The sequence below is a fragment of the Mizuhopecten yessoensis genome, unplaced genomic scaffold (genome assembly GCF_002113885.1).
Source record: "Mizuhopecten yessoensis strain PY_sf001 unplaced genomic scaffold, ASM211388v2 scaffold9987, whole genome shotgun sequence".
NCBI classification, from domain to species: domain Eukaryota; kingdom Metazoa; phylum Mollusca; class Bivalvia; order Pectinida; family Pectinidae; genus Mizuhopecten; species Mizuhopecten yessoensis.
The window spans coordinates 688,887-713,245 of record NW_018408322.1 but is presented as its reverse complement, the minus strand read 5'-3'; the positions used below and the strand labels follow the sequence as shown (position 1 = coordinate 713,245).

The 24,359-nt window shown below is 35.4% G+C and overlaps 1 protein-coding gene across 1 annotated transcript; it reads right to left on the bottom strand.

Moving 5' to 3' along the window:
• On the bottom strand, positions 1 to 23,849 carry LOC110459236. The gene is made up of 8 exons (XM_021511399.1): positions 23,561 to 23,849; positions 18,403 to 18,529; positions 17,796 to 18,039; positions 16,274 to 16,390; positions 14,637 to 15,273; positions 13,549 to 13,714; positions 5,581 to 5,984; positions 1 to 5,362 (listed from the first exon to the last, which is right to left on the bottom strand). Exons 2-8 carry the CDS (start codon positions 18,519 to 18,521, stop codon positions 4,749 to 4,751), a joined length of 2,301 nt encoding a protein of 766 aa, XP_021367074.1. The 5' UTR covers positions 18,522 to 18,529; positions 23,561 to 23,849; the 3' UTR covers positions 1 to 4,748.
• Between the last annotated feature and the right edge of the window lie 510 nt (positions 23,850 to 24,359).

The following is a 24,359-nucleotide window of genomic DNA, read 5'->3' as shown; positions in this document are numbered from 1 at the left end:
ATTGGCTTACCTACATATTTAACTTGGTGCGCTAGGTAAGCCAATGTATGTTGCATGTCAAAAATATGACAACCTAACCTTAAATGAAGTCGAAACAGCTCTTTCTTATTGACGATCAAATCCAGTTAATGTCATTTAATTGGCCATCAGCATTAATCTCATTAGGATTTAGTTCAACATTGAAATTTCAGTTTCATAATACATTTGTTCATAGATATTTCATAATGACCGTTATTATCACTAATGTAGTATAATAAGCATGTTTGTATATTTTTTATTCTGAAAGCTCCTGAAACGGATCGACATAAATTGTTTATAATATACCAGGGGAATTGCTATGTGACTTTACTACTTAATTCTTCGTGTGTTGAACATGAAAGTAAAAATTATATTCATTTTCAATAACCTTCAATTAAAAAAAGACAAAGCAAACAAAACTCGTTTTTTTGCAATTAGCTATATTTTTCTGTCTTAGCAGTCAAACGATGTTAGAACAAACGTCATGTTGAAAATAAAGTTCTAGATTGTTAATTTTTTTTATTCGGCAAATTCGATAAATTTTAGTAAGAACTCTGAATGAATGGACAACAGGCTGTGAAATATATTCGTCAGGAATCTTATATAGATCATTTTGTTGTTTCATTTTATTTATTATTTTTTTATTGTTCGTGACATCTAAATGGCAAAGCAAGTAACTAATATCATTAGCTTGCGATAAATGTTAAGTTACCTGAATCATTTATTTGTTATTTCTACATGACATTGTAAGTTTAAGATTTTTTCAAAGATTTAAGTCAAATGCATAGTTATTGATTCAGTGAATTCACTGTGAGATATCTAGATGACATGGTAATTTACCAGTGTATGCTGTCTGTGAGGAATAGAGTGAATGATAAATCATTAGATTCGCAGATTTCAAGATCATAAATAGATGGTGTGGTACTATAATATGTTTGTGAGATTTGGAAAGCTTGGTATTTTTTTATTTGTCAGTTTCTGAGATTTAGGGCATGGTAATGAATTGGTATCAATTTTGGGATATAGCGAGCATGGCAAGTTAGAAAGCAGGGTCATTTTCTGGCGTGAGTTTGTGAGATTCAGAGGATTGCATAGCAACGTATTGGCATCAGTTGTTTTTGTAGATTAAAAGTGCACGGTAAGTTACTAGAACCAGTTGTTTGTGATGAAAACAGTGCATTGTAAGTTATTCAATGTACCTTTTGGGGTATTTGGTTGGTGTAAAAGATAGCGCAAACACCCTTCCCTCTAAACGGCCACGTCCTAATTCCCTGAAAAGACTTGACGAGTGATTTTTACCCGGAACTTCGGTTTACTTCCACACAAGGACCACCCATGAGTTCTCGGCTTGGCTAACAAGAGTGATCAATAAAAGCTGATAAAACTGGTTTCATAATTGATAAAAGATAACGTTTATTTAATGCTAGCATCATTTGTTTGTGAGATTTAGATGTGATGGTAGGCTAGTAGTATCAACTGTAAAATGCTATCATCATATTATGGGTAAGTTGATTAACAAAATAATAGTCTCAGATTTATATGTATATGTATATAGCGAATCCATGATGTGAGAACATTTTAATAAAGTAATTAAATTACTCACGTGTCCTTAATTGTCTTGATTCTTTCCATATACACCTGTACTACAAATGGGGTGAAAATGAACCCTTTTCAATTTGGAGGCAACAGTGACAACGTAAGATTGGGTCGCTGTGCAGAAATCGTATTCGAAGTCTAAAGCAACACTTGCGTATTTTACACATAGGATCTTCTTTTTCTGCACGATCGCGTATCCGTGGGTCGAGTAGGAACCATGTGGTAGGGGTTCAAGTGAAAAATAATTTAGTCGTTTAGGGCGCGTTATTTATAGTTTTAATTTGCCAGCATGGCCACGGGTGATTTTCTTGATTTTCCGTTTTTGGTATTTATATTCTATATTTTTAATACATCAACATACTCCATCCAGTACACTCTCATACATTACACACACATAGGCACGTCCCTGAATGACATTAGCTGTTAATATGACGCTGAACCCTGTTAATCAAACCAACCAAATTATCTTTGATAATAATATTGTGTGTATCTGACAACGGCGATGATACTATAGCAAAACTGATCTATGTCATTGTCATGTTCTGCGATTACTGGAACAGAAAGTAGGTGTTGGAGTTTGCCTCAAAATTCAGGATTTCAGGAATGTTCTTAATTATATGGTATATATCTGAAATGGTTTACCCGCGGATAACTGTATGGCCAGTTTAAAGGTAATTGCACTAACATTTATTAAAGGTTAACTTATTTCTGTATTGATTTGTTTGAAAGATGGCATTTTCATATTTGTTTGAAATAAACTGGTTACGAAATATTTTACAGTGTTCAAATAAAATTTATAAAAAGTAATCTCTAAAATCTACCCATGTCCCATGTGACGGTTTTTAAGACATGACTAAGGATTTGATATTATAAAATGAAACATGTGTGTAACGCTTCGGTTGTACTTATTCTGTTTTATTTATAACTATTACCAAGCACATTGTTGACTATAAGTAAGTCAGATGACTATTATTTATTATATGAGTAACAAAATTTCAATCAATAAAATCTGATAACATTCGTTTAGATCATGCGTATACATTAAAGTGTGATGCCGGAAGTGAGTGAGACACTTTGGCGGAATGACACATCCATGGTTCACATCAATATCCATGGGCACATCCCTAACTTCCGTCATTGTTGCGTGTGACGACAGTCTATTCACCACGAAGTAATAAGTACGTACAAGTAAACACCTAAGACGGGACAACACTTGTCAATGTCATACAGATAAAAATAATACCTTACGTGACAACAACATCGTATACATAAAATAAATACGAGACAACACCGTACACGTCACAAGTTATACCAGATAACACTTGTCACCGACCATGTTAGACCACACAACCTGTGCCAATGTTATACACATGAAAATTATACGAGCCAACACCGTACACGTCACAAATTATACCAGACAACACTGTACACCGACCATGTTAGACCACACAACACGTGTCAACGTCTTACACATTAAAATTATACGAGACAACACCGTACACGTCACAGATTATACCAGACAACAATGTACACCAACCCTGTTAGACCACACAAGACGTGTCAACGTCATACACATTAAAATTATACGAGACAACACCGTACACGTCACAAATTATACCTGACAACACTGTACACCGACCATGTTAGACCACACAACCCGTGCCAATGTTATACACATTAAAATTATACGATACAACACCGTTCACGTCACAAATTATACCAGATAACACTTGTCACCGACCATGTTAGACCACACAACCCGTGCCAATGTTATACACATTAAAATTATACGAGACAACACCGTACACGTCACAAATTATACCAGACATCAACGTACACATAACTCATTAGACAAGACAACCTGAGCAATGTTATAGACATTAAAATGATGCGCGACAACACCGTGCACGTCACAAATCATACCAGACAACACTGTACATGTTACATCTTAGACTAGACAACGTATCATACTCCTTGCACCTTTTTTTTTATCTTGGTGTAAGTTATTTTTTTTGTATGAATGTTTTTTCATTTTTTTCTTTAAATATACTTTTTCAATTACATTGATCGTTTGACCCTGATCATATGTTACTCAGATACACATGTTCATGTGTAAGCTATTGTTTCTACAAGTAGGGATATCCGCGTTGATAACGACTATTATCGGATTTTCCTTTTATACTTTTATCGATTTCTTTAAGGAAGCTTATCACATTAAATTTGAAAGTTTGATTTCATGTTGTTGTTACGATTGATTTAACAAAGTAAGCCGAGTTAATTGATTTACAAAATGTGTTGGCAAATGACTGAATTAATGACCTCTGCAAAAAAGGAGTTCATTTCAATCATTCTGAATTCCGCGCACATTCTGTTATGTTTATAACTATTACCAAGCACATTGTTGAGTCTAAGTAAGTCAGATGATTATTATTTATTGTATGAGTAACAAAATTTCAATCAATCAAATTTGATAACATTCGTTTAGATCATGCGTATACATTAAAGTGTGATGCCGGAAGTGAGTGAGACACTTTGGCGGAATGACACATCCATGGTTCAAATAAATATCCATGGGCACATTCCTAACTTCTGCCATTAGTTGCACGTGACGACAGCCTATTCACTGTGAAGTAGGTACGTCGTTAAGGGCGTGACAAGTGTTTCTACAAGACAACAACGTGCTTGTAAACCTCTTCGACGAGATCATTCTGAATTCCGCGCATATTTAAAAATTAAGTATAAAATATATATTTTATTTTAGATTTTCTTCCTACATCATAAAAGACTTATTATCTAAATAGTTAAGTAATAAAGATAAGATGTAAAGTCAAATATGGGGGTTATATATGTGTGAAATGTAAATGTATATATATAAATATAAATTGTAAATTTAGAAATTATGGTAATTAGGAGGGACATTTAAAAAAAAATGTAGGAAAATTACATGTTGGAAATAAAGAAGGTCCAATTTAAAAATGTAAGTAATTTGTAGATGGGGGGAAAAGATATACATTATATATTGGTATTACATACCATTTTGGGTATATAGTTAGATAAAATAGGTAAGTAATGTACATATGGATAAGCAAAAAACATGTGAATCAACCACACTGTAATGAAATGACGCCAGGAAGTCACAAATGTTCGTCATACGTATTGTTTTCGTGGGCAGCTTTGCCTTTTTCTGTATTGTTTTTTCTGTGTTGACGCCAAACTTGGATAATCTCTTCAGCAGGTGGCGCTATGATCGCAAACGCTGCCCCGACCATACACCACACCTGGCAGGCAGTGAGCCAGCCTGAAAACTGACTGAACGTCAGCACATCATAGCTCAACATTACCGCCGGAAATACTACTAGGAAAAACAACACACTAATTCCACCCCCTACGTAAGCTATCAACTTTGCAGGCCGAAATATGGTCGCCATGTTGCTTCCTGTTATTTTTGTATCGTGAGCAATCTTTGAAAGTTCTTCTTTATAAAGGTTTCTCCAAGGGTTCAGAGGATTGTCAATCGAGAGAGTCTTCTCCCATTCCTTCTTCGCGTCCTCTGCACACTTGATTTTGTTGGTACATAAAGACGTTACTATGGTAACCACCGAGCTGATGATGACACCTGAACCAATACCGCCAAGGAGGCTGTATTCGGTGGAGGTATTCACCATAAAATTCCTCAAACCACCCTCATGGGCTGTTTCTCCCACCACTAGGATTCCTGTGATAGCCGCTGCGAGCCCACTGGTACTCCCTTGTAACATACAAAGTACACAAGTACTAAGAAGTAGTATGTTAAACTATATTTATAAGTCAGTATAGAATTTCTCTTCATTTTCATATATTGTAACCGTTGCTAAATTAGTGAGTTCTTAAAACATTATATTCATATCAAAAAGGATAACCAATATATTACATAAACACTAAATATTCTGAGACCAAATAAAGTTTGAAGCACAATTTACAACCCACCTGCAATTACACCAGCAGCTGTACTCTTCGGCCAGGCAATTGTGAGCAGGATGGGTATCAAGAACGGACTGATGAGTGCCTGTAATGTGAATATGGCCCAGTTCAAGTTCACACCGGAAGCCATGATCACAAGACCATAAGGGACCACAGCAATGGTGACCCAGACAATACACCAGCTCTTATTGTGAATCAACAAGTCCTCGTAGTGACGATATAGTCCGTGCTTCGTACACCCATATCGGACGCCGTAGTTTCTACTTCCGGTCATGCGTAGTTTTATATCGTCTTTACAGTCACGACAGTTCTCCACCGGTTTGCACGCACACATTTCCGTTTCCGGTGTTACCGTATCAAAGACCTTCTCGTTACCACACAATAAACAACTTGTAGGCGAGCAAGATTTCCTGTCAGGAAAAAAAGAGGAAAGTCATAATGGCATTCATTGTCGTAAGATGCAAAACAATCGAGACGAGGATGATTTAAATAAGTTGCGTGGTGAGATGGTAGACTATTTACTCGTAGTCTAGCTGCATGGGATGGAGTAGATTAATAACTCTACATGTGCGTGTTCATGTAGGCTCGGTAGATTATATATATATTATTAAACATTTTCTTCAGGTTGGTAAGTATGGATTATGAAAAGTTCTTTTAACACAACCAGTATGAGTTTCTATGTGACGTTTCGATGACTAGTACGGTATGTACACTGCCACCGTCATCAGACAAATGACCAGTGCAGCGTACATCTAGTGTACATACGTTAACAGCGCAGCCGAATCGACATCAATTCATACATATTTTACACCTTTTTGTGCATACGCTTCACTGGTGATGAAGGTGACAGTGTACATACCGTACTAGTCATCCTTTATTGGTTGTGTAAAAATATCTTTTCATAATATATACATATATATAACACTACCAGTATATATTAAGTACTTTACTTTTATATGAAAGTATATTAAGTACTCTAGCTGTATGGAATAGTAAGTATTAACTACTCACCTTTGTGGAGTGATATATAATAAGTACTCTACCTGTGTGGGATAGTAAGTATTAAATACTCACCTTTGTTGAGTGATATATAGTAAATACTCTACCTGTGTGGGATAGTAAGTATTCAATTCTCACCTTTGTGGAGTGATTTATAGTAAATACTCTACCTGTGTGGAATAGTAAGTATTAAATACTTAAATGGTATATAGTAAATACTCTACCTGTATGGGATAGTAAGTATTAGATACTCACCTTTGTGAAATGAAATATAATAAAAACTCTACCTGTGTGGGATAGTGAGTATTAAATACTTAAATGGTATATAGTAAATACTCTACCTGTATGGGATAGTAAGTATTAGATACTCACCTTTGTGAAATGAAATATAATAAAAACTCTACCTGTGTGGGATAGTGAGTATTAAATACTCACCTTTGTAAAATGATATATCGTAAATACTCTACCTGTGTGGGAAAGTAAGCATTAAATACTCACCTTTGTGGAGTGATATATAGTAAATACTCTACCTGTGTGGAATAGTAAGTATTAAATTCTTAAATGGTATATAGTAAATACTCTACCTGTGTGGTATAGTAAGTATTAAATACTCACCTTTGAGGAGTGATTTATAGTAAATACTCTACCTGTGTGGGAAAGGAAGTATTAGATACTCACCTTTGTGAAATGATATATCGTAAATACTCTACCTGTGCGGGAAAGTAAGCATTAAATACTCACCTTTGTGGAGTGATTTATAGTAAATACTCTACCTGTGTGGGAAAGTAAGTATTAGATACTCACCTTTGTGAAATGATATATGATAAATACCCTACCTGTGTGGAATAGTAAGTATTAAATACTGTGGAGTGATATATAATAAATACTCTTCCTGTGTGGGATAGTAAGTATTAACTACTCATCTTTGTGGAGTGATATATATTAAGTACTCTACCTGTGTGGGATAGTAAGTATTAAATACTTAAATGGTATATAGTAAATACTCTACCTGTGTGGGATAGTAAGTATTAGATACTCACCTTTGTGAAATGAAATATAATAAAATCTCTACCTGTGTGGGATAGTGAGTATTAAATGCTCACCTTTGTGAAATGATATATCGTAAATACTCTACCTGTGTGGTATAGTAAGTATTAACTTCTCATCTTTGTGGAGTGATATATAGTAAATACTCCACCTGTGTGGAATAGTAAGTATTAAATACTGTGTAGTGATATATAATAAATACTCTACCTGTGTGGAATAGTAAGTATTAAATACTGTGTAGTGATATATAATAAATACTCTACCTGTATGGGATAGTAAGTATTAACTTCTCATCTTTGTGGAGTGATATATATTCAGTACGCTACCTGTGTGGGATAGTGAGTATTAAATGCTCACCTTTGTGAAATGATATATCGTAAATACTCTACCTGTGTGTGATAGTAAGTATTAAATACTTAAATGGTATATAGTAAATACTCTACCTGTGTCGGATATAAGTATGCAAAACTCACCTTTGTGGAGCGATATAAAGTAAAAACTCTACATGTGTGGGATAGTAAGTATTAGAAACTCACCTTTGTGAAATGAAATATAATAAAGTCTCTACCTGTGTGGGATAGTGAGTATTAAATGCTCCCCTTTGTGAAATGATATATAGTAAATATTCTACCTGGTTGGATAGTAAGTATTAGATACTCACCTTTGTGAAATGATATATAGTAAATACTCTACCTGTGTCGGATATAAGTATGAAAAACTCACCTTTGTGGAGTGATATAAAGTAAAAACTCTACCTGTGTGGGATAGTAAGTATTAGATACTCACCTTTGTGAAATGATATATAGTAACTATTCTACCTGGTTGGATAGTAAGTATTAGATACTCACCTTTGTGATATGATATATAGTAAATATTCTACCTGGTTGGATAGTGAGTATTAAATACTCAACTTTGTGGAGGGATATATAATAAATACTCTACCTGTGTGGGATAGTAAGTATTAAATACTCACATTTGTGGAGTGATATATAATAAATACTCTACCTGTGTGGGATAGTAAGTATTAAATACTCACTTTTTTGGAGTGATGTATAATAAATACTCTACTTGTGTGGGATAGTAAGTATTAGATACTCACCTTTGTGAAATGACATATAGTAAATACTCTACCTGTGTCGGATAGTAAGTATTAAATACTCACCTTTGTGGAGTGATACATAGTAAATACTCTACCTGTGTGTGATAGTAAGTATTAAATACTCACCTTTGTGGAGTGATATATAGTAAATTCTCTACCTGTGTGGAATAGTAAGTATTAAATACTGTGAAATGATATATAGCAAATACTCTACCTGTGTGGAATAGTAAGTATTATTTACTGTGAAATGATATAGAATATATTCTGTGTGGAATAGTAAGTATTAAATACTCACCTTTGTGGAGCGATATATAGTAAATACTCTACCTGTGTGGAATAGTAAGTATTAAATACTGTGAAATGATATATAGTAAATACTCTACCTGTGTGGAATAGTAAGTATTAATTACTGTGAAATGATATAGAATATATTCTGTGTGGAATAGTAAGTATTAAATACTCACCTTTGTGGAGTGATATATAGTAATTGCTAAACGTAGATTAGACCTGGAATCTGATGATGTTGAGGTCGTCTGGACAGAAATTAAGTTGCGAAATAATCAAAAGTTGTACGATGCGTATATAGAGCTCCAAATTCCTTAGTTAACTACTGGGATAAGTTAGATGAAATTCTTAAAAAAACTCTAATTATGAGTGTCTTCCTACTTGGTGACATTAACCAGAATATGCTGAATTTGACCCCAAACTCTTACCTGGAAAGATTGATGATAAAGTATGGATTACATAATATTGTAAATGAACCTACAAGAATAACCTCAACATCATCAACTTCCCTTGATGTTATATTGACCAATGACAGTAATAGTGTATGTAATGTAACTGTGGGCCACCATTATGTAGTGATCATTGTGCTATTAGTACCACTATTTAAGACACTATGGAAAATTGCTTATAAAAAAACTTTGATATGTTTTAATAATGCAGATTTTGCCAGTGCTAATACTTATTCATCAACAATTGATTGGGATGAAGAGCTGAATAATATTGATGATTTTGAAATCTTAAATGAAATTGTATCCAATAAGCTAATGACTTGTATTGACAGATTTGTACCACACAGGACAGTGACAATTATACCTAATGATAAAATATGGATAAAAAATAAAGTCCGGCTGAAAATGAGACAGAGAAATTGGCAACATTATAAGGCTTAGCAAATAAATACTGCCACCTCGTGGGATAAATACAGACAATTACGTAATTCAGTTATTTCAATGATTAGAGATGCGAAACAAAAATATCTTAGCAAATTACAAAATTCTCTTATTGACAAAAATATCCCTCCAGGTAAATGTTGGAGAATTGCCAAATCTGTTCTTACCTCTAAAAAGAAAAAATGATACTGATTATCTTTTGGAAATTAATGGTGAATTGAAAGTACGTCCTGTAGATAAGGCGGAATAATATTTTTTCACATCTATTTCTACATCAGATAAAACTATTGAAGACATCCCTCCAAATCCTCCTCCTTTCCCTCATCAACTATCTAATATCAATTTTACTGAGCAAGATGTTTATGATCTACTTCAATTCATTAATCCAAAAGAGCCTGCAGATCCTGATGCAATTCACCCTAAGTTTAGCAAAGGTTATCGGAATCTCTTGTAAAGCCACTACATATCCTTTTTAATAAATCAGTGGAATCCGGTCAATTACCTAAAGTCTGGGAAAATGCCAATGTCACAGCTGTATATAAGGGCAAAGGTGAGAGAAGTGACCCATCAAACTACAGACCTATTTCTATCACTCTGTTTAGTAAAATGCTTGAAAGAATTATGTTCAAATATTTGTTTAACTATCTATCAATAAATCATATAATTTCTAAGAACCAATCTGGATTCCTCCCCCAAAGATTCTACAGTTAACCAGCTATTAGCAATATATGATTCAATTCTTAAGCAACTTGATAGAAGAAAAGAGGCCAGACTTGTGTTTTGTGATATTAGTAAGGCCTTTGATAGGGTCTGGCATGATGGACTTGTGTACAAATTGAAAAAAATATGGTATTGAAGACAGTTTTCTTAATTGGCTTTCTAATTATTTAACTGATAGACAGCAAAGAGTAATAATTGATGGGTACAAGTCTTCTTGGCGTACACTTACAACCGGTGTCCAACAGGGCTCAATCATCGGGCCATATTTATTTCTTTTATATATAAATGACAAAGAAAAAGAAATTGAGTCAAATGTGAATATCTATCTGGGCTCATAGATGGGGTATATTATTTAATCCTAGTAAAACAGAAGCTCTCCTTGTATCAAATAAATTAAATGCAGATGGATGGATGGATGGATGGCGGGTGTCTCCTATCATCATTGGCACTGATCTAATTCTTATTCGTATGTTCCTAAAGCATGTACATTATGTAAATATTCAAAGTTCATTATATTGCTATTGTTTGAGATGTACCTCCTTGGAAAGGGCTTGTATAGGCTTTACCTGTTGCCCAATTCCCAATACATCTTATTGATTTAATAAAATACTATGTATTAAATATTGTACCACTATGGGATAGTATGTATTAAGTACTGTACCTGTGGTGAGTGATATATTGTAAATACTCTACCACTGTGGGATACTATGTATTAAGAACTCTACCTGTGGGTGATATATAGTAAATACTCTACCACTGTGGGATACGATGTATTAAGTACTGTACCTGTGGGTGATATATAGTAAATACTCTACCGCTGTGGGATACTATGTATTAAGAACTCTACCTGTGGGTGATATATAGTAAATCCTCTACCATTGTGGGATACTATGTATTAAGTACTCTACCTGTGGTGGTTGATATATAGTAAATACTCTACCACTGTGGGATACTATATATTAAGTACTCTACCTGTGGTGGATAAATAGCAAATACTCTACCACTGTGGGATACTATGTATTAAGTACTGTACCTATGGGTGATATATAGTAAATACTCTACCATTGTGGGATACTATGTATTAAGTACTGTACCTGTGGTGGTTCATATATAGTAAATACCCTACCACTGTGGGATACTATGTATTAAGGACTCTTCCTGTGGTGGTTGATATATAGTAAATACTCTACCACTGTGGGATACTATGTATTAAGGACTCTACCTGTGGTGGTTGATATATAGTAAATACTCTACCACTGTGGGATACTATGTATTAAGTACTGTACCTGTGGGTGATATATAGTAAATACTCTACCATTGTGGGATACGATGTATTAAGTACTGTACCTGTGGGTGATATATAGCAAATACTCTACCACTGTGGGATACTATGTATTAAGTACTGTACCTATGGGTGATATATAGTAAATACTCTACCACTGTGGGATTCTATGTATTAAGTATTGTACCTGTGGTGGTTCATATATAGTAAATACTCTACCACTGTGGGATTCTATGTATTGAGTACTCTACCTGTGGTGGTTCATATATAGTAAATACTCTACCCCTGTGGGATACTATGTATTAAGTACTGTACCTATGGGTGATATATAGTAAATACTCTACCACTGTGGGATACTATGTATTAAGTACTGTACCTGTGGGTGATATATAGTAAATACTCTACCACTGTGGGATTCTATGTATTAAGTACTCTACCTGTGGTGGTTCATATATAGTAAATACTCTACCTGTGTGGAATAGTAAGTATTAAATACTGTACCTGTGGTGGTTCATATATAGTAAATACACTACCACTGTGGGATACTATGTATTAAGTACTGTGCCTGTGGTGGATATATAGTAAATACTCTACCACTGTCGGATAATATGTATTAAGTACTCTACATGTGGTGGATATATAGTAAATACTCTTCCACTGTGGGATACTATGTATTAAGTACTCTTCCTGTGGTGGTTCATATATAGTAAATACTCTACCACTGTGGGATAGTATTATTAAGTACTCTACCTGTGGTGGATATATAGTAAATACTCTACCACTGTGGGATACTATGTATAAAGTACTGTACCTGTGGTGGATATATAGTAAATACTCTACCACTGTGGGACACTATGTATTAAGTACTGTACCTGTGGTGTGTGATATATAGTAAATACTCTAACACTGTGGGATACTATGTATTAAGTACTGTACCTGTGGTGGTGGATATATAGTAAATACTCTACCACTGTGGGATACTTTGAATTAAGTACTGTACCTGTGGTGGTGGATATATAGTAAATACTCTACCACTGTGGGACACTATGTATTAAGTACTGTACCTGTGGTGGTGGATATATAGTAAATACTCTACCACTAAGTACTGTACCTATGGGTGATATATAGTAAATACTCTACCACTGTGGGATTCTATGTATTAAGTACTCTACCTGTGGTGGTTCATATATAGTAAATACTCTACCACTGTGGGATTCTATGTATTAAGTACTCTACCTGTGGTGGTTGATATATAGTAAATACTCTACCGCTGTGGGATACTATGTATTAAGTACTCTACCTGTGGTGGTTGATATATAGTAAATACTCTATCGCTGTGGGATACTATGTATTAAGTACTGTACCTGTGGTGGTTGATATATAGTAAATACTCTACCGCTGTGGGATACTATGTATTAAGTACTCTACCTGTAAGCGTTGATGTAGGTACGGTAGATGTCATATATATTACACTACCAGTATATATCAATTAATTTACTTTGATAGGATACATTACTGAAGTATATATTAAGTACTCTACCTGTAAGGGTTGATGTAGGTACGGTAGATGTCATATATATTACACTACCAGTATATATCAATTAATTTACTTTGATAGGATACATTACTGAAGTATATATAAAGTACTCTACCTGTAAGCGTTGATGTAAGTACGGTAGATGTCATATATGATGATAGAAGAGACGGCCATGACCTCCCCAGACCCTGTTGACATGAGTGCCATGGTTACCATGGTGATGAGTAAATATCCTCCTTGTGATCCCATCAGTGTTTCCATCACGAATGGGGTTATGTATCCTGGAAACATGATGCTTTGATAGACAAATAGTTTTAGAACGGAACCAACTTTGACCTAATTTTCCTTTGTAGAATTTCAAAATCTATTAATAAGAGTTAGATCAACATGACGAACAACGTTTTCATGACAATGTCAAGTAATCGGTTTCGTTTTACAAATAACGATTGGCTTGATGATATGACAATATCACACAGATAAGTTTAAGTATTATATCGAAATAAATGTTTATATTAATTCGAATATCTTATTATTGTCAGTGGCGTAGCAAATCATTTTTCGAAGTGTATGCTTACAAGGGGTCGAGCGTCCGAGTGCCGTAGTGCAAGAGGATGGGGGAGGGGGGGGGGGGATTTGGAGGGGGATCCCCTTCCCATAGCTCGGAAAAACCCTCAAGAAAATCATTTTAGTTTGATAAGTAACGAGTAAAACCCGACTTTAAATATGAATATTATTATATTCCGTACTTCACTAATTCGTTTTTGATTTCGAGATTTTTCCATGTATACAGACATAATTTTCAAGAAGATTTGTTTTTATTCTTTACTTTTTTATGATTGATACGGACGGTCCGTATTAATCATAAAAAAGAAATTAATAAATAATATGAGATTAAATAAATGAATTGTTATTGCATGCTACGCCACTGATTGTTAGATTTGAATAAATTCTAAGTGTTCGTAAAGCTTAATGATCACAAGCAAATGTATTTCATTGGAGAACAACTAACTGGTTTAATCCTGGTTTGAAAGGAAACCGAGGGCTAAATGAAAAGGTGTCATAATATTTATAAAGAGCAGTGTTAACTGTACATACTTTCATACAGCCTATAATGAAAGGAATAATAAAATCACCCCCTCCCATCGCTGAATCTCGTTTCATCATTTGTTTACAGAGATGAGTTTGAGATCCCTTTGTACCTACCGGAATCTATGTCGTTTGCAGTAAGAAAATGTGTGCCGTTCTGATAGCTCAATGACATATAAGTCATTGCTGACGTCATCGCAATAGTTGTTGGAATCGCGAACCAAATGTAGGCTGCTATGAAAAATCCGAGAACGCCTTGCGCTGGCTTTGCCGCTATCCTACTCTGCCAGTTAGCCTGATCACAAAAGCCTAACGATGTAGCCATCAGAAATAGCATAAAACCATAAATAATGCCTGACCTTGACCTGAAAGTCATTAGTGAGTTGTCCTGGTTACCATCTGGTCCATCAATACACCTCATTGCCTCATACATGGCTTCATTCGTGGCGTAGTCCTGTGTCGGACCTTTGTCTGTATAACTGACCTTCACAACAAATACCAGCACGGTGACAAAGGTCAAGGCCGTGTTAAAGTAAGATATATAGAAGGTGGTTCCGATACCACCAATTAGACAGTAAGAACCAAAGAGGACAGCGAGGATCAAAATGACGAACTCGTCCGAGGAGTCCTTCACCAGCACGCGCAGAGACGCTTTTCCCGCCAACACCAGTGATGTCATGGTGACGAGATTCGCCAACAGTGCCACAAAACAGAAGAAAATGTGGGCAGGCTTTCCAAATCTAGCATATATGATCTGGAAATTCAAAGAGAAATTACAACTATTTAAACCAGCGTTATAGGATAGAGATCACTAAGATCGACAAAGTATATTAGTATAAAATATGTTGACTGGTTTGTTTGGACTTTTGCTCATATACAGACGACCAGATCACAGGGTCACGTTACAATCACACATATACTATACTGATATGGGTCACAACACACATAAACATACATGTATGTGTATGTGTGTTGTGACCCATATCAGTATAGCATATGTGTGATTGTAACGTGACCCTGTGACCAGATCGAACAAATAGATGAATGAAAACGCCACAAGAAAGCCAGCGCAAAATTGAATATCGTAGCAAAAATGGGACCGGTAAAAGACTTTGAGATGGGCGAGATGGTGTTGGTTAACCTGACACAACCTGACACATACGACACATCATTCTTCCCTACCACATTCAATCAAGTGAACAAAACTGGAATCAGCTGCTTATGGACACAATGAGTCGGACATTGAAAGTCAAATAATATATCCACTAACAGATAACGACGATTACACGTACCCCGAAGGTTTGGCTTTAAGTGAACGAACATATTTTCTTTAGTATTTACTTATCTTCTTATCCATTTCTTTTAGATTATGTGATAAAAAAGATTATTTTCATCATTTCATAAACCGATACATTTACAAATGAACATTTCAAAAGTACTACAAATGCTTACCCACACGTTTTGTGAATAAGATCATTTAACTTACAGGTTTTCACGCTATTTTAGTATTAATGTTGTTGATTTTTTTGGAGGGGGGTGGAGGGAGGGTGCGTGCTACCCTCAAACTCTGATATCGCTAGGAATAGCCCACCTTCCAAACCTGCCCACTCGATGCTCAGCGCTTCGCAAAGGGGATAGAAAATGAATATACTTTCTACACGTGTAGTCAATACATGTATTGTATACCACTCCATATTACAAAAGAGTTAATAACATGTGCATATATAACAAAGGCCATGTCTAACAATTCCTACCTGAAGGAAGGTTTTGGCCCCGGGGGCCCGGGTCTTGAGGTGTATAGATAGCAAAGGGAAGAGGAGGATGTCGAGGACAATACCGATGGAGAAGAACAGCGACCCGCCCAATCCTGTCTGTAACAAAACGTCGCGCACGTGAAGTAGTATGCTCATGTTTTACACATATAATAATGAAACCTCAAACCACAAAAATAAATCTCTGGTTGAATTTAAACAGTGTACATTTAATATGATACTATATGATATGAGAGTGCAGTGTACATTAAAATAATGAGAAAGCCAGCAAGCAGTCCAATATTGAAACTGGTCTATGGGAAATAACCCATGTGTCTCTCATTTTGTATTTCATGGCATACAAGTTAATGCAATGCTGTCAGAAACTAAAGAATGAATCGGTTGATGACATTTTCAACCAGATATATTTTATGGTACTCATTTAAGGTGTGGCTAAAAGTTTATGCAATAGCATCTAACGTGTGACAATTTTGTTGGACTTGCCCTGGTCCATTCCTGCGTCCTGCTGAGTGTCTTCGGCAGTATGTTTCAGTGAGGTAGCACTCTAAAGTCGGCATCAGTTCCGCGCTATCACAAGGAGACAAACACGAACATATCGCAGCCTCCCAAAATACACACACTAACACTACACGCATGCATCTTGCACACAGGGGAGGCCGTCCTTAAATGACCTTAGCTGTTAATAGGACGTTAAACAAAATCAAACAAACAAACAAACAAACCATTCCTCTGACCGTTACATAAACAGGGTCACATGACAAGGCTGGTCTTCAAATATGAATCCAACAATTACCTTTAGGAGAATGAATTTTGATTTTGACGATGTCAGTGCAGGACAAGAGAAATAGTTTGTATGTACTGTATAACGGGACATTTTCGCCGCATATTTACTTTCACTCTTCGCCCTCTTGAGCGCAAATTAATCATAACAACGAGTATATCTGTACACATCATACCCTATATAGTAACAACATGTGAAGGGCGATATTTACACTGAGCGAATATGGTTTTTACCTGTTAAAGACGAATATTTCCCGGTAAACATTAGTACTTTTGTCAAGCCAAGACTGAGTGAGCGATTTGTACTGTTTACCTGTACAACGATATGACGAAATTGTATATTCAATATGTTCCTCGACCCGGGCCGTTTTTCGTATCGATAGAGAGTGTATACACACTGTGTCGAATATGTTACTGGAAGGGTGTAGATCTAGCCCCATCTCATGTCGAGTCAGTATCGGTTCGTTCAAATGACTTAGCTCAAAAAATGAACGGAGACGAGGGGGACACAAGCTGAGTCATCTGTATGACCCGATACTATCCTGAGGGGGCTAAATTTACACCCTTTCGTCCCTACATGACTCAGCTGGTGTCCCCCTCGTCTCTGTTGATTTTTCGAGTTTTATGCACCCTTTGTTTGTTTAGTCATTTATTATTTCTCTGTTAAGTCATCTATTTATTAATATATTTATTTAGGTCATGTTTCAAATCAATATACATGTACCTTAATGGCGATTGTTGCACTTTGCAGGAAATCTGCTGGCCAGAGCATCTGTGACGTCACGGTAACAGCGGTGAGACTGAAAGTTACCTTCCCCCCTGCATCAAATGCGGTGTCAAGGTTGTGTTGGTCGTGGTACACGTGCCGTCTAAGGGCGGATTGTATGAGGGCAAGCATCACGGATAGACCTCCAAACCCAAGCAGCATCAATAGGGCTGCTTCATACTTTTCTAGTGAAGGCTGCAGCCTGTGTGAAGGTAAGTGTCGACATATTTGTTCTATAAATAATGATATGAAAAGCGGTTGCTGCTGGTTTTACATTGATAGATGTAATTGTATTTTGAATATGTTTTCCCCTTGCTTTTGAATTAAACGTCCTCTGAAGAGACTATTCCCTAGTTTATTGCGATCATCACAAATGCGTGTTTTACGTGCATTTAGTCCTATCCAAGAGACTATTCAGACTCTTTGCCGTACAGACAATGTATATCTTGGAAAATTCCACACTCAGCCCAGTGATCATTTAACAAAGAAATACACTAAAGATCATAATTGTTTTCGTCCAAAATCTTACATAGAGATTATCAAAAGAATATTTTCGATCACTTACACAGATTCTTCGCCATCCTGAACGTTTTTCAGTGACGTCGTACAGTTGTCAAACATATCGGATGTGACGCACGGTAAGATGAGGACTGAACTGAACAACAGGTGCAGAAGACGCGACATCGTTAGTACTGAAAACCAAAAATAAACTTCTATAAAAAGCGGATCGAGAACAACCAATGAAATAGCTTTTTAAGTGTGTAGATATTCGAACTCGGAATCGGTATAAAAGGACAAACATGAACACAGTAAAAATTTACAAAAGGCCCTTGAAAACGTGAAAGGAGTCTAAGACCAGGTGTTCCGGAAGGATACGCATCGTCTGCCTTGCCTCAAATACGAAACCCGCAATGTTAATATGGTCACGTCCTCATTTGGAAGTGACAACGAAACAACAAGGCACACTTGTGAGTTAAAAACATCAATTTTCATATCACAAAAAGAAAGGAGATCTTGATGGTGACCATACAACGTGTCTAAAGTCTTGTTGGTAAAGTCCATTTTTGTAATCGATTCTTTTGACGATTTTTGTAATGTTAGATCAAATGCATTATGGTTTCATCAGCTGGTTATCGCTATACAATCGACGTAACGGAAAACTGGAATTAGTTAACAGTTAAAATATGTTTACTAAATTACAATCCTATAGAGTTGGGGGTCAGGTATAATGGAGTAAACGTGTCACGAATGGCGTGGGCTTGGTTAAGCTTCATGAAAAGTGACAGTCTTGAACAGAAAGGGAAATGTTCCCACCGAAATCAGAATAAACTCAAACTGATTGGTCGACGGTTTCGGCACATTAATAAAATCCAATATAATCATTTCGTTGAAACTTGATAAGCATCTATACTTTACAAAGCTGAATGCCAACGCCGAGGTATTCAGAATTGGATGACGGTGATTATATTTATATTGTTATCTAATCAGTCAAGCGAAATCATCAATCTTTGGAAATCAAAATGACATTTTACCAAGAATAATTTTAGTTTTATATACTTTACAACGTTATAAGATAAATACGAATACTGGATTACTTATATATACTATTAATAAATTATGGACTTATGATTAGGTGAATATGTGGTTATATTAACATGATAAAGTTATATTAACCGAAACGAAGTCGCGGCCAATCTTACTTTTTTATAACTAATTAACCACATATTCACCGAATAATAGTCCTTAATTGTGATATAAGATAAAAAAAATTGGGGTTCTTTTATCATTAACTAAATAAAACGTATCAAAAGTATAAGGGAAAAGTACTGCTTTTGACAGAGACATTGTGATGTTACAATTGAAGCGACGTCATAAAGACAATATTGACCAGCTGTTTCTTAAAATAGTAACTCCGAGTCAATATTACAACTCACCGACCTCCACGTGATAATGATCTAACCAATGAGGGTTTAGGAAAAAGTTGTGTCATCTCATATTTTGGATGAACGCCAAGGGATGACTAATAGAGTCTTTCATTAATAAAGGCAATCATATAGGTATGAGATGGTTACAAGTCAAATTTACAAACATTAAAAGCTGGTGTACCCCAAGGCTCGGTTCTCAGGCCTTATTCATTTTAAATATTTATTAATGACCTAGAAGATGAACTCCACTCCCATGTCAAACTCTTTGCTGATGACACTTCTCTTTACGTTTTAATAGATGGTGATTGCAGACATGCTGCAGATATTCTTAATGAGGATTTAAGGAGAATTTCTCTCTGGACTTATAAATGGGGAATAACATTTATTCCAAGTGAAACTGAATCATTACTAATGTCTAATAAACATAATTTTGAGACATCTCATCCAGATTTGGTATTCTCAAATAGTGTTGTTATAAATGTCAAAATTCATAAACATCTTGGTTTGTTTTTTAATAGTCGTGGATCATGGTCAGATCAAGTTAATGATATATATGAAAAACTGTACAAAACTACAAATAATACGAATGCTCAAACACAATCTAGATAGAAAATATCTTGAAATATTTATAAATCTCTTATAAGACCAACACTAGAATATGCTTGTGCTGTGTGGAATAATTGCACCCAGGGTGAAAGTGACTTATTGGAATCAGTCCAATTAGAATGTCTCAGAATTGTATCAGGTTTGAGTGGTGGTACAAGTCATAACTTAATATATACGGAAGTTGGTCTAGATAAACAAAAAATAAGACGTGATAATTATCAATGTCTGTTATTTTTCAAGATACTGCATCATGACTGTCCTGACCATCTTTATGATTGTATTTTACCATATTTTGATAATGATATTAATCCTCGCCTTAGACTTTTATTGTTCCCTTGTGCAGAACCACCCTGTATACAAATAGCTTTTTTCCTAGAATGATGTCTCTATGGAATAGGCAAGACTGTATTTTTCCAAAACTCACTTCATTAAGCCAGTTAAAACTGGAATTACTTAAAGTAAGCACACACGTTTTGCAACCATCTAACTGTACAAATATTTTTTTAATACGGTGGCTCCAGGAAGTCGAATATAACATTTTGTTACACCTCAAGTGAATTTCTAGCTATTTGATTGGTTGGGAGAAACTTAAACAAAAATCTCTGTCCCCCTCCGAAAATACATTGGTTTTAAGGGGCGCGGGTGATATTGCAATGAGACAGTGAAAAATATCACATGCGCGAAAAATGTGCGTTCACCGCTTCGTTTCCCCACCGTGATGGTCACAAGAACGTTTGACGGCAACAGCCATTCGCCTCGGGTGACAATGGTTTTCTCGGGTTGACAATATTGAAAAATCTGGAAGATTTTAACTTAATTTATACAAAAAAATATCTTACAATGTGTTTGTATTTCCTATTTTATAACAATCACTCTGGTGTAATTGGGAAGGATGGCACTGTGTATAGTGACAGTGTCTTTTAAGTGCCTCTAACCAAACACTAGGCTATAATACTAATTGAAGTAAATAAACTATAGTAATTGAAATGTTGAAATCTATGATATTCTAGTTATTTTTTTCTGTGAACATGTATTAAATGGTTCTAGTATTCTCCTATTAATTTAAACATATACCACATCTTCTCCATAATTCTCTCTCTCTATATATATATATGTATATATGAATGTATGAAATGTGTGAATTTTCTTCTGGAAAGAGCTTCAATAGGCAATGCCTGTGCCTAATCCAATTGTGTTTTAAATACAATAAAATTGATTTGAAATGAAATACAGATATGAAGAATTTTAGCTGTGGGTGTATAATATGGGTCAAAACCGAAGTTAGACGAGGTTTGGCGACAAAATTCTAAAAGCTAGGGGTAAAACGTCCTATCCTTTAAATCTACACAATGTTGAATCATTTCCGCAAACCTCTTGCCCGAAAATTGGGTACATTGCAAATGAAAAAATGAATACAACAGTTTGACAGTTAACAAGAACATATTTTAAAAGAGCAAAAAACAAGTGTGTTATACCGAAGGTATGCTTTTAATTCAGCAGTTTACGAAAGCTTCACAGCAAGTAGGTTTTTCATGAGTCGATGTCACAAGTTGAATGTATTTTGGCAGTAACTATGCTTCTACGATCTTCCTCTATTTAGTTACGACATATATCACAATGAAATGGTTTCGCGTCTTAGAATGTCATTCAATATGGTATCAAACATTTCGAACTCAAAGGATTTGTTTCCATTCACTTCTTGATAAGGAACTGATGAAGGAAGTTCCTAAACTAGAAGTTAGCAGGTAAGACTATGTATTAACCGGATAGCTCAGTCAGTAAGAGCGATAGTATAACAACCTGAAGTTCAGGGTTAAAATCCCGGTAAAGCCCAGCTTGAATTGTTTCACTCAAAATACTGTGGTTGATTATATTTTGTTTACTTTATCTTATTATCATCCATAAAACTTTCTCAAGGTATGATTATCTTTCCAAAAATGAGATATCAAAGGTATCGTTACTTCCAGAAAATACTATTTTTTCAATTCGTAGTCACAGTTTTTGGCAGTGGTACGGGGATCCTTGCCTGCTTGACACTTTAACCCACATGGTAGTACATTTTCTTTATCAGTTGCCCTTTGAAATTGCTCGATATCTATCACAACGCAGTTCTATTTATTTGGTGTCAACAGAGCAAAAAACGAAATAAATATAGAGAAGTTTAAATCAATATTTACTTGAATTCGTTATTTGCTCTAACTTGCACTTATATCAGATATCTGTATTTTTATACATGGTACGCCATATTGGCGTCAAAAAATTCCCACAATAGAAAAAGTGAACGTGTATTTTAATTTTAAAATAAATAATAGGAATGCGTAATTTACCTGTAGGTGTGACATAATATAATTAATAAAAACGGTAAGTTATAAAAACTATTCAGTGGTGTTTATTATTAGCTTGCTTAAAATTCTTAGTTTGACAGACTAATCGATGACTAGAAAAACTTAACAGTGTGAAAATAGTTATGACATATTATATGGCTCTCTTGATAATTTACATTAGCTTATTTACGATCGACAGTGAATAACAGCTTCCATTTTATGATAGATGAACGAATTTGTGTCTGATATTTGAGGAAAAACACCCTGATATCTCTCTCTGTTAATATTTCCCCATATTTGACTTGAAAGATTATGAAAGAAAACTAAAACAACACATTTTTTACACTCGTCCCTTCCTCAAACCACCGCCATTACTCTCCCTCCATAAAACCTATAGATATATGCAAACATGAAAAATTGCCGACGAATCCAATTCCAGTATGCTATCAGTTATGTGTGAATTCAGTTAAAACGATTTTGTGAAATATCATGATAAAAAAAACTTTCACATGGTGTCTGTAAAAACACATGACACATGTTACAAAACGTGGTAATGGGTTAATAAGAGCAAAGTAAACTTAATGTATGTACAAGAGCCGAATATTTGAAAAATGACATATCAAACAGTGCTCAAGTATGAGACGCGTATTCAGGTGAGAGCATCACCGACCTTGATCGACCTACGTATTCACATTTACCTGGTTGTCAGATAACACATTGATATGTCGCAAAACAATATATTTGCTGACTGAATTAGGAAATCCTTATTTGTTTCTTCTTAAGGAAAGATTTTTTATTTACTGGTATAACTTAATCACGACAAACTACAAAAAGAAGGAGGGCAAATATTGAGATGATGTGTACTTACCTGCTCTCGGCGACCGCTCTCCACTAGTAGTCCTTTCTCATTTTGGGGTCGACCTAACACGGAGCGCGGAGATACAGAGACCTTGTAAATGCAGAGGTCATTTCGAAAAAAGGTATGTCAGAGTATGTACACACACATGCACGCGACTACAGGTAAGTTAACAGGTAACATCGTATCGAGACGCATTTACAAGACATTCCCGCAACGCCTGGTACAGGAGTATGTGACATGTGACCACAGTTGTTAAAGTCTATTCTGTGGCTCACTGTGGCAAGTAAGTAACCGTCGTAATAAACATTCCATTGTCTCCGCTAAGGATCTCACTCTGGATCTCTGTTTTATTATTCTGACAACGCCGTGACAACAAAAAACAGTAGGAAGAAGTTAGTTTTTTACCAGAGTGACAGGGACTGACGCGATATTTCCATATTGCGTAAGAAATGTTCAACGCTTATACGGTGTCTATCTATTTTAGCGTTTTACCTGCAGGTACATGCTCCATACATCTTCGTCTCTTCGTTGCATTGCATTTTCGTACAGAGAGGTGGTAGGACGAACGAACGTTTATTAGCGTCACTTGGTGATAAATTAACGTTATGAATGTTCATTTGCAACAGTAACATGATGGCCACGAAGCGATCATTATCATTCTGTTATCTATTTTAAAAGTAGATAAGCTACATCAATAAGCCATAAAAGGAGTGGTTTCCTGTATTGATATATTAATGCGTATTCTCCTGAGAAATAACAACAGAAGAAAGTAGAAATTTATTCAGTTTTTTGCTAATTTCTTCTTTTC

Coding starts and splice junctions, on each gene's coding strand:
- LOC110459236 (XM_021511399.1), bottom strand. CDS start 18,521: ATGTCGCGTCTTCTGCACCTGTTGTTCAGTTCAGTCCTCATCTTACCG. Junction 18,040..18,402: donor CAGGATGGCGAAGAATCTGT/GTAAGTGATCGA, acceptor ACCTTCACACAG/GCTGCAGCCTTCACTAGAAA. Junction 16,391..17,795: donor GTGCAACAATCGCCATTAAG/GTACATGTATAT, acceptor GTTTTGTTACAG/ACAGGATTGGGCGGGTCGCT.